This window comes from Dipodomys merriami, unplaced genomic scaffold, assembly GCF_024711535.1.
Source record: "Dipodomys merriami isolate MVZ:Mamm:240054 unplaced genomic scaffold, mDipMer1.0.p SCAF_7, whole genome shotgun sequence".
Taxonomy (NCBI): Eukaryota; Metazoa; Chordata; class Mammalia; order Rodentia; family Heteromyidae; genus Dipodomys; species Dipodomys merriami.
Window position 1 is genome coordinate 8,183,460 of NW_027206290.1, and position 11,516 is coordinate 8,194,975.

The window sequence follows — 11,516 nt, forward strand, 5'->3', positions numbered from 1 at the left end:
CTTTTTTTTCTGCTTATGTGGTGCTGAGGAATCAAACCCAGGGCCTCATGCATGCAAGGCAAGCACTCTATCACTGAGCCACCTTCCCAGCCCATTATTGCCTTTTTTTATTCATGCCACACCTGCCACCAGGAGTAAATCCCAGTGCATCCACCTCCACAGTTTACCAGAATCCAACAACTCACTGCACAGTCTCTGTCTCTGGTTTAGGTATCTTTGTGTATCCTGGATATGGCAATGACCTGTCTCTTGATTTTTACATTTTTCCTCATCCATCTATGCTTGGCACAGCATCTGGGATTCTCCTTCAGAGGCCCCAGTGGGAGGGCATTACTTTTCTATTTCCCACCAGGGACTTCCTGTGTCACTAAGGATAAAAACTAAGATCCTCAGACTGACCATTGTGACTCAGTTCCACATTTCTCATCTGACTTCATTTCCCACTACTTGCCTCTAGCTCTTCTGTGTCAGCCACCTGGGTCTCCTCAGTGTCCCCACATTCCAAGTGTCTCTCCACCTCAGGGTCTTGCTATTGCTTTTGGTATTGCTTCTACCACTGCCTGAATTCTTAGCCCAGCTGCCTGCATGGCATATTCCCTTGTCTTTTCCAGGCTTTTGCCCCTGTATTACCTAAAAGACCTTTGCAGGGTAATCCTGAACAGTTGCTATCTCTCTATCCTCTTCCACCTCCAGATCAGGACTCACCATAGCTTAATCTATTTAATTCCATCCATTGCCTTGCTCTTTTTGCTTGCAAGCCTTGTTCACATCACCATGTTTAATCCTGGTACCTGATGTGTTAAAGCAATTCATTTTTGTTTTTGGCTGAATTATTGAACAAAATAATGTATTTATTTTGGCTTGAGAAAACCAAAGGTTTCACTGACTGACTTTGTCTATGTGAAGTTCAGTATTTGAGTAGAAAAATCCTAGAAGGAGGAGGGACAAATGGAGGCAGGAAGGGGGAAAAGCAGCAGTGGTGGAGTGGCAAAAGCAGGCAGAGAGTCTGGGAAGACAGTGGCGTGGAGGAAGTTATTTCCTCCCTAGGGAGGGTTGGGCAGACATCAGAGGCTAGGAGCTCTTCGGGCAGGGCTCAGACACAAAAACCCTTCTAGTTTCTCTGTTTATCTACTGCATTTGGGATACCCATGTGTTTGAACAGGAGACAATGCATCTGGTGACCAGTTAAGAGGCTATTTACAGAGTGTGATCTCAGAGCTTATGGAATGAGCTTCCAGGGGCCATCGCAGGCTGGCTTATTAGAGCAGACACTCAGGGAACCATGAGGCCATGGTTGTCCTTGAGAATATTTTAGTCACCCCCAATGTTGGGTGTTATGGGGAATCCAGAGAAGATTTTGAGTCAGGTACCTTGGACCCAGAGTAATAAAAGCATATATTTGGAGGCAAATGGACATTGAGATGTAGTAAAGCTACACACATTTTGAAAATGAGCTATGTTGTGGCATGGGGAAAACCACAGGGCAGCCATGTCTGGTTGGTGGGAACTTCCCTCCTTCCACTACTACCTGGCACATTGCTGAAGGCCCTTACCATTTCTTCAATGAACAAAAAAGCCCCAGGGGGAGAAAGGCGTGAATTAGAGAATGGAACAGTGGACAAGAGCCTGCATTGGGGAACGGGGTTGGGAGAAAGCTAGCCCTGCTGTCTGCTGCAGGTGATAGGGGAAATTAAGCAGACTTCAAACAGTTTGCAGCTTGGTGCTGGTGGCTCACACCTGTTATCCTAGTGACTTGGGAGTCTGATATCTGAGGATCGTGGTTCAAAGTCAGCCCAGCAGGAAAATCCATGAGAATCTGATCTCCAATTAACCAGCAAAAAGCCAGAAATGGAGTGGTGGTACAAATGATAGAGTGCCAGCTTTGGATGAAAAAGCTAAGAGAGTGCTCAGGCCCCGAGTTCAAGTCCTAGCACTGGCACATAAACCAAGCAAACAAAGAAAACAATAAAAGATCACATGGGAGCACACACATACATACAATCCTCACCCCAACCTCCCGCCCCTGAATCTAAAACAAAACCAGTTTGCTTAGGAACATTGTCAACAGGTTAATGACCAGGTCCCTTCAAGAGGAGCATCTTCTGAAAGTTGACATAGTTCATGTTTGTTAGCACCTGCTATGGATGAGATGTTGGGATGGAAAAGGGCAGCGTAAGATCTTTGGGGTAGTGTAAGAGTTACTCAAAGAGAAACAGAAAAAAGAAAATCCGTCCCTATTTGCATAGCCTGTTTAATTAAGTAGGTCAATTAAAATTAGCTCATAATTGAAGGGAAAGAAGCTAATTTGGTGCAAATATTAAGTTTGATACCAGCGATGTAACAATCTAGTTTCAAATATAGAAAGCTTTAAAGGATTTATAGCATTGGAAACAAATCATCTCTTCTAATCTGACACAAACACAGGAAACTGAAAGATATTCCACTTGCATACTGTGTACTTTGTACTACTGCAAAGCCATGTAGTCCAGGTGCTGGTGATACAAAGATGAATAAAAACCTGAACAAAATGAAGACCAACCAGGAAGCTGGAACATGTGTTATTGGGAACAGGGAAGGTCGGGTCCAGGAGGAAGATAAATGGTGAGGGGAAGGGTAAGCAAATACTCAGTGTACATATGTGAATATACAGCCAGGTAATGAGGGGATGAGTGGGGTTGGGAGGGATAGGGGACACTGATGCCTCGTTCATGTCATAAATTGACATATAGAATTGAAATCTCTTTGTGTAACTACTTAAAGATTAAAAAAAAAAAAAAAGACCTGAAGTTAGGTAGTGGTGGCTCACGCCTGTAATCCTCCTACTCAGAAGGTTGAGATCCGAGGATCGCAGTTTGAAGCCAGCCTGGGCAGAAAAGTCCCCATGAGACTCTCACCTCCAATAAACTACTCAAAAAAGCCAGAAGTGGCACGGTGGCTCAAGTAGTAGAGTGCTAGCCTTGAGCACAAAGAGGCTCAGAGACAGTATCCAGGCCCAGAGTTCAAGCCCCAGAACTGGCAAAAAAAAAAAAAAAAAAGGCATGAACAGAAGCCATTATGAGCCAATGGAATAAGGCTAATAGAATGAAGCACAGCATACAGAGTGCCATGAAGAGGAAGCTGATCACAGCTGTCAGGGATCAGTGGGAGCTCCCTCTAGAAGAAGGGACTGAGTTCAGGATGATGGCGAAGAGTGCTGTAGACATGAGACTTTGATGGGTAGGGGAAGCTTGGAGGCTGGCCATGAGACTGGATCAGAGGCCTGGAAATACCTAGTGAGAGGGTGATGGGGCTGATGGGAGAGTCTGGCGTTAGCACAGGAAAGGCCCTGTGGACAACTGGGGAACCACTGACAAACTGTGAGGGAGGCAGCTAGTCAGTTTTATGTTTTAGAAAAAATCCTTGACCAAGCTAGATTTTGAGAGAGTTTTGGAAACTTCTGCACATAACCCAAGGTGAAGACTGGACCCAGGCCAACCGTGGATAGAGAAAAGGTGATATAGCCAGAGCTCTACAGAAGGCACAGGGTAAAATGGCTGTCACAACTTCCAATATGGCTGGCTGGATACTAAAGTTAACACCTAAGCTGCTTGGAATGGCCTGTTGCCTTTTATAGAAGAATTCAGGAAGTGGCGCTGTGGTCAAGTGGTAGAGTGCTAGCCTTGAGCTGAAGAGCTGAAGAGCTGAGGCCCAGGCCCAGAGTTCAAGCCCCACTACCAACGAAGAAGAATTCACCATACGCCGTACACTGTAACTGTAGGAAAGAGTGCTATGTTGTATCTGTTTTTTAAGGCTTAGTTCTTGTAAATACAAAAGTAAAGAGACTGTTGATATAGCTCTCTGATAGGAGTCTTGCCTAATATATACTCCGTTACCATAGTAATACGTGTGTGGTTTATACAAATACATAGAATAAAATTAAATGAGCCAGGTACCGGCAGCTCACACTCGTAATCCTGGCCACTCAGGAGGCTGATATCTGAGGATGGCAAAGCCAGCCCAGGCAGGAAAGTTCAAGAGACTCTCTTCCAGTTGACTACTGAAAAAGCTGAAGTGGAGCTGTGACTCAAGTGGTAGAGCCACCCCCCACCCCATGTAAATGAAATTTATTCAGGATGGGTGTTTGTATGTACTTTACTATGGAGAGTCATCAAGACTTTGGAGATTCTTACCTGCACAATAAAGACCAAAATCCATCTAGTGCCTCTCATGGGTCCTTCCATCTATTTATGCCACATGAATCATTCAGCAGATCCTTAAATAGACTGACCTCACTGTAGATTTTCCTATCTGTTATCTTCGACTTGAAGTGCTTCCTGCTTTTATCTGATACCCAATTGTCTAAGAAAATACAATTAATTCTGAAGTGATCTATTCTGAAGACTTTCCCAACTGTTTAGAAATATAGAATTTGTGCTTCTTTACCTTCAAAACTGTCATGTAGTCATTTTTGTTTACATTTCTCGATCTGGATAGTTAGCTACTTGAAACTGTGTCCCTGATTTTTCTTTTTTGAATTCCTAACATTTAATGCTGACACTAAAATGAAGTGTTTACTGTATTGATTCATATTTTGTTACAAAAATATTCTAGATACATTTTCACTAAAATTTGCTTATGTATGTGAACTGGCTCCACATTAAAATTTTAACCTTTGTGTGGCAATCAAGAGATTTCATTATGAAAATATGACATTGTATTTATTTCTTTTTCATTAAAGCCCTCTGAAACCATAGCAAAGGCCATTGAAAAGGTTGATGATCTTCTTGAATTGTACATGGGAATTCGAGATTTTGATTTAGGTAAGTTTATCCTATTTTAAAAAGCCTTTTTATGTTGATAGAAATTATGCTATATCATATCTTGTGTAGCCAATTAACTTTTCAAGATTATGAGTACTTGTGGAATAATAAAAAGAATAATGACCATGAAGATTACTAAGGATTACAAGTGCATGTCTGTAATCTTATTTACTTGAGAGGTTAACAATGAGAAGATTGTTTTTTGAGGCCAGCCAAGGCAGAAAAGTTTGCAAGATTCATTCACAACTCACAGCTTGGTAAGGTGGCACACATCTGTCATCCTGGCTTCATAGGAGCCTGAGATCAGAAGATCATCATTCCAAGCCAGTCTTCTACAGAAAAGTGTTGGAGATGCCATCTTAATGGGAAATAAGCTGGGAGCAGTGACCAGTGCTTGCCATCCAGCTATGACAGGAAGCCTAACACAGATAACCTGGGGAGGTATCAAGACTCTATTTAAAAAATAACCAGTGTAAAACAGGGCTGGAGGAATGACATAATGGTGAAGCTCCCACCTAGCAAATAGGAAGCCCTGACTTCAGAATCTCAGTACTGACGAAATAAAAGAGATAGTCTAAGAATAATGAAAAGATCTGGGCCTCGCTAGTTGTGAGGCGTTAGTGATAACTCAACTCTTGAAAGTTTTAGTTAGTTCTTAATCTATACACTGTAAACAATCTCATGATCCTTTGCCTCCCAAATACTGGAAATTACAGGAGTGCATCACCATGCTTGGCTTTAGAATCAGTTTTCAAATATGTGAATTTAGAATAATCTTCAGCTTTGGAGCCTGACAGTTACTTGAATATAAATAGGAGATAATGAAACATTTTTTTCTTTTTTATTAGTAAACATGCAGATATAGTTAAAGGGTTGGATAGTAGTGCTGATAATTATACATGATTTTAAGAAATAGTTCCTTTAAATGAATTTTCTTTTACTCTTAGAAATGCAGGTCACTAAACCTCCTCAAAAATCTTTGTAAATTAATTAGTAATCTTTCATGAGGTTAATTAATCATCTGTAGCAAATTCCCTCAAAAGTATTATAAAACCTTTTAAAGCTCTTTTTAAAAGCCTATGATAATGATGTCAATAGTGATGTAATATAATATTCTTTTTTCAATCCCTTGATTTCAAAACAAACAAAACTGACAACAATAAAAGTCATCCATTGATGATAAGGCCAATGAATTCTGGAATAGATTTTTGTTAAGAATTATCCACTAGGGCTGGGAATGTAGTTCAGTGGTGGAGCATATGACTAGCATTTGCAAGGCCTGCCTTTAGCCCCTTAAGCTCAGCCAAGCATTGGCTGTTCAACTGATGTGAGTTACAAAAAAATCTTAGGGAATGGAAATATTGAGGACTTTCTATAGAATGAGGTACAGATTTCATGATTAACAACAGCAGTGACTAATGTTAATGTAAATCCTTGTATTTGTCATTTTATAGATTGGAAACAGATTCAGAGTTTAATAACTTGCTCCAAATCAGCTAGGATATCAAGAACTAAGATTTAATTTTGTGACTTTGATACAGTATTTGTTATTAGTTAATTTTTTTGTATCTGAAAGTTCTGTTCAGATATTTTAAAACTTAATAGAAACTATATATTGTTTTGTGTCATCCAAAGATGTTTGTCAAAAGTAGTAATGGAACAGTAAAATGACATTATTCTCACAGTGGCCACAAGGGGACAGCACTAAGCTACTATATGTGGCAAAAACATTCTTGCACGTTGCAGTTATTTTATATTATTAAAGTATATTTTAGCTCGACTACAGTCAACAGACAAATAGTAATTTTAATATATACCTTAAGTTACTATGATGCAACTTTATGAAGTTTCTTTGGGTTTTATTTTATTTTATTTATTTATTTTTTTCTTTGGGTTTTATTTTAAATTAGAGATGTAATATTTTGTCAAAAGTGTAAAACTTTTCTATTCATCTTTCCTGTGATGATGCTTAAAACTTGTATTTATAATTTGAAGATTTAGAAAAGATTCATAACATGCAAGTATACATTCCATTCTTAAAGTTTACATAGAAAATTGCTGGTTTTAAAAAGATTTATGGCAAGTTGAGGTATATGGTGGTATACCCAACACAATTAAGATCATGACTTATTGAGGGAAAAAGCTACCTCAAAAAAAAATCAACATTTAGATGGGCACCAGTGGCTTATACCTGTAATCCTAGCTACTTAGGAGGCTAAGGTCAGGATCACAGATTGAAGCCAACCAGGGCAGGAAAGTCTGTGAGACTCTTTTTTTCCAGTACTCAGAAAAAGTTCTGTGGCTCCAGTGGTAGAGCGCTAACCTTGAGCACAAAGAGGCTCAGGTACAGTGCCTAGCCCCTGAGTTTAAGCACCAAGCCCAGCAAACAAAACAAAAAACAAAACAAAACCCCAAATCAGCACTTAGACTTTGTATAATGCAAAGTGCTATTCATGCAATCTCTGGCATTATTTCAAGCAACAAAACAAGAGTTATATTTGAGTCCTGCTTGAAGAAACCTCTGATTCCAAATTAGCCTGAGTTCAATGGTAGCGTGAATGTAAAGTATGGTGAACTGAGGTACCATTATTTTTTTGTAGTAGAAAAATGAAGAATCACGGATATAAAAAGTCTCCTTTGAAATGGAATGTAATGTCCAGTATATAATACTTTTTCTTCTCATCTGACTTGTAGAAGTCACTGTGTACATAGATGGTGTAGAATTCTGTCTGTGGTGCCCAGGTTGGCCTCTAATTTGCTCAAAGCTGGCCTTCCTTGAACTTAAAAGTTCTCTTTCTCAGCCTTCTAAGTACTGTGATTACAGGTATATACAATTATGCCTGGTCCCAGAATCCCTGATTTCCTATTTTCCTTTAAGTTCTGGTTCCACCACAATACATCTTGAAACATAAAAGGTGTAAAATGTCTGTTGAGAGGCACAAAAACAGTGAATTCACGAGGAATGTGAATTCTGATGCTGTATTCTTTCCATCACATCTTATTAGGGGAGCAGGCTTTTAACTGGTTTTTCGACTAATGGTCCCTTTGATGACTTTAGGTAGGGAGATATTTTGAAACTATTCAAACTGCCATTCCTCATGAATCAGTTCCATCCCTCCCTCCCTCCTTTCCTCCTTTTCAAACAATCGACAATTATTTTTATAATGGATACATGTTTCTCCTGTTAAAACTAGATCTCCATTGGTGTAGTTTTATTATTACTTATTTTTCTGCTCACTTTATCCTTGGTTTGGTCAGTGACAGCTCTTTTACTCTGATTTGTTTGTCATTGTCATACTTTTTTTTTTTTTTTTTAAACTTTGTGGAATGAAATGCTCTTGGTTCCTGTTTCATCTTGCCTGCTCCAGCCTGGAATCAGCTATGTCTCTGAGGAATATCAATTTGTTTTAGTGCAGAATGATGTATAGGAACTAAGATCTGAGTGCTTTGTCTGTTTATTGGTATTGGGGTATTAAGCATTCCAGGACTCAGGAAAGAGTGGAAAAAGGCAGGGGAGGGAGGGAGGAAGGGAGAGAAAAAAGAGAGAGAAGAGAGAATATGCATTTACATCACTTAATTCACACACACACACACACACACACACACACACAGGGAGAGAAAAAGAGAGAGAAGAGAGAATATGCATTTACATCACTTAATACACACACACACACACACACACACACACACACACACACACACACACACACACACACACACACACACACACACACACACACGCACACACACTCATGTTGACTATCCCTCATCTGAAAGCCCAAAGGCTTAAATACTACAAAACCTGAAACTTCTTGAGGGCTCAGATGACTCCACAAATGGGAAATTCCATACCTGGTCTCACAGAATGGAGCATAATCAAAATACAGGTATACTAAAATGCCAGATTAATTGCCTTCAGGCTAAGTGTATGAAGGGGATATGAAACATTAATAAATTGTGTGCTTAGTCGTGGGTTCCAATCACAAAGTAATTTTATCTTGTTTATAACAGATATTCCAAAATCTGAAGAGCAATCTGAAATCTGAAATATTTTTGGTCCTAAACATTTTGGATAAAGGAAACTCAGTCTGCATTTCTGTGGGTTATCTATCATCCTGTCCACAGATTCTTTCTTGTTTTCTCCTCTCCCTGTTGTCCTTCTCTGACTGTGATAGAGAGGTATGCTTCTGGGGTCCACACCCCTGGATGTATCTGCTCTCTTTATTCCTTGCCTCTTCTCTTCACTCTCCTGTTCTCTCTCCCACATCAGGCTACCATCAACCTCACCAGAGCATGGATCCCTGAAATGCATGGCCCACCCAGGCCCCACCTCTGCACAGACTGAGTGCCTTTCTGTGAGCCTCCTTTCCATCTTTCCTCCCAGCCTACTTTGTGTTGGTCTTGAACCACTGGAAAAAGGAATGGCTCTTTTCTGCTGCTCTTTTCATCTGGACCCTTGGCTCATTTGACTACTTCATCTTTGACCTTGGAGGCAAGAATAGGTTGGAGTTTTAGTATTGGGCTTTGTTATTTCCCTTTCTTTCTGGAAGGTTCTGCACCCAGGTCCTAAATTACCATTGCACCGTCTCTCTTAGATTTTTAGTGCTTATAGGGAGGTAAGAAAAAAATAAAACAACAGCACACACACAAACCCAAAACAACAGCATAGGAGGTCTCCAGGAGCATCTAGTTCTGAGGCAAGTGCCAAGGAGATAGATACTTCTAAAGATTCTGGTCCCCTGATGTAGATGAGCAGGCTCAGAAAACTTATTGGAAAGACAAATCAACAGCACCATCTTCACTGACTATGCCAAACTGGAGAGGGGCTCAGGAGAGATAACTTGTTTCACTGGGTGGAGAGATATCTTTCTATCAACTTGTAGATCTGGAATTGCTGTGCCACAAGCTGTAATGCTTTTGCTTTTTCCTTTGGGGAAGGGAAGATTAGATCCTGTTGTAACTGGGAGTCCTGGACTGGTGAAGTAAGGAGAAGACGGAAGGGTGGGAAGGGAGGAGATTATGAAGTGGTGTGTTCTTCTTTTCAGGGGAGGTTAATCATACCACACTGGAGATTCTCAGCTGATGGGCTTCAAGATTGGGGAAGGGCAGTGGTGACAGCTACAAATCGGATGCTCTGGGCAGATGGTTGAACATGTCTTACGTTGATAAGTGAAATATAGGTATACCTGTTAGTTTTGGAAAATAATTTATTGGTGCCATTTTTCAGTTCTCTGATGCTATCACATTTATTGTTATGTTTCAACCATTTTCTTTGACAGCTACTACAATGTTTGAAGCTGGAAAGGACAAAAGTAATCCAGATGAATTTGCGGTGGCAGTTGATGAGACTCTAGGAGACTTTGCATTCCCTGATGAATTTGTCTTTGATGTTTGGGAAGCCATTGGTGATGCAAAAAGGGATGACCATCTCTGAAGAAAGGAACCATTGTTCTTCAAAAAGAAACCTCCATAACAACTCTTTTAAGCATCTATATGAACTTTGGTGTAGTTTTATGTGTATGGGAGACAATCTTAGAAATATAATTTGATTTCTGGGTATTTTTTTTTTTTTTTTTTTTTTTTTGGGTCCGGTCATGAGGCCTGAACTCTGGGCCTGGGCACTGTCCCTCAGCTCTTCAGCTCAAGGCTAGTGCTCTACCTCCTGAGCCACAGCATCACTTCCGGCTTTTTTCTTTTTGCTTATGTGGTGCTGAGGAATTGAACCCAGGGCCTCAGGCATGCAAGGCAAGCGCTCTACCACTGAGCCACCTTCCCAGCCCCCTCTGGGTATTTTTAAAGAGCAGTTGTTGATGTACTATGGTGATAATAAATCCCCTAAAATATAATCAACTTTCCTATTAATTCAAAGTTTTTTTAAAGGTAAAATTTAAGGAGCACTTCCACAGATTAATTTGCTTCCCATAAACACTCATGCCTAGTCACATTAAATAGTTGATTGTAGTAGCTTCCATGTCCTTCCCTCCAAAATTATTAGTGTAATGAAAATTAGGATTTGTGTGTTTTTAAGATATGTTTGAGAAAATGCAATGTGAATTATGCCTATGATAGGCCTACAAATATTGTTGTTATTGTTTTTAATCCATTAAGTAAAGGAAGAAGATTCTTTTGGTCCTGTTGTTTTCTATGACTTAGGGGGATTGAGTTTTGTTTTGTTTTTTTTTCTTTGTGATTTAAAACTCCATTAAATCTTTGTGCATGGTTTGTGTGTGTGTGTGTGTGTGTGTGTGTGTGTGTGTGTGTGTGTGTGTGTATATTTAGAAGAAGAGGGAGATGAGAGCAGGCAAGTATGGTACAACCAGTTGTGTTTGATTTTTTTTCAGTTCTTAGAAATTATTATTTATTTTCACCCATTATTATTATTTTTTTCTACCCATAGCTCCTTTAATGTTACCCTTTATAAGTGCTCCAAGGTGGGTTTAATATTCATTGTAGCATTTTCTGTTGGACAGATATTTACTCAGAAAATAACTATGTTGGAAAACTTATTTATTTATTTTTAAAAGTTTATTGTCAGGGTGGTATACAGAGGGGTTACAGTTACATAAGTAAGGTAGTGATTACATTTCTTGTCTAACTTGCCACTGCTTCCCTCATTTTTCTCCCTTTTCCCTCTCTTCCTAACCTCCCCCCCAAGTTGTACAGATCATTTCCAACATATTGTCTTGTGAGTATTATTCTTGAATAGGTTCCCCCTTA

The 11,516-nt window shown here is 39.8% G+C and overlaps 1 protein-coding gene across 1 annotated transcript in view; it reads left to right on the forward strand.

Moving 5' to 3' along the window:
* The window catches only part of Gipc2 (GIPC PDZ domain containing family member 2), a 75,944-nt gene extending 64,996 nt beyond the window's left edge, over window positions 1–10,948 (forward strand). Inside the window, exons 5-6 of the mRNA XM_070007371.1 lie at window positions 4,718–4,799; window positions 10,079–10,948. Coding sequence (XP_069863472.1) covers window positions 4,718–4,799; window positions 10,079–10,233 — 237 coding nt within the window. The 3' untranslated portion in view covers window positions 10,234–10,948. The remainder of the gene's footprint in view (window positions 1–4,717; window positions 4,800–10,078) is intronic.
* The last annotated feature ends 568 nt before the right edge of the window (window positions 10,949–11,516 follow it).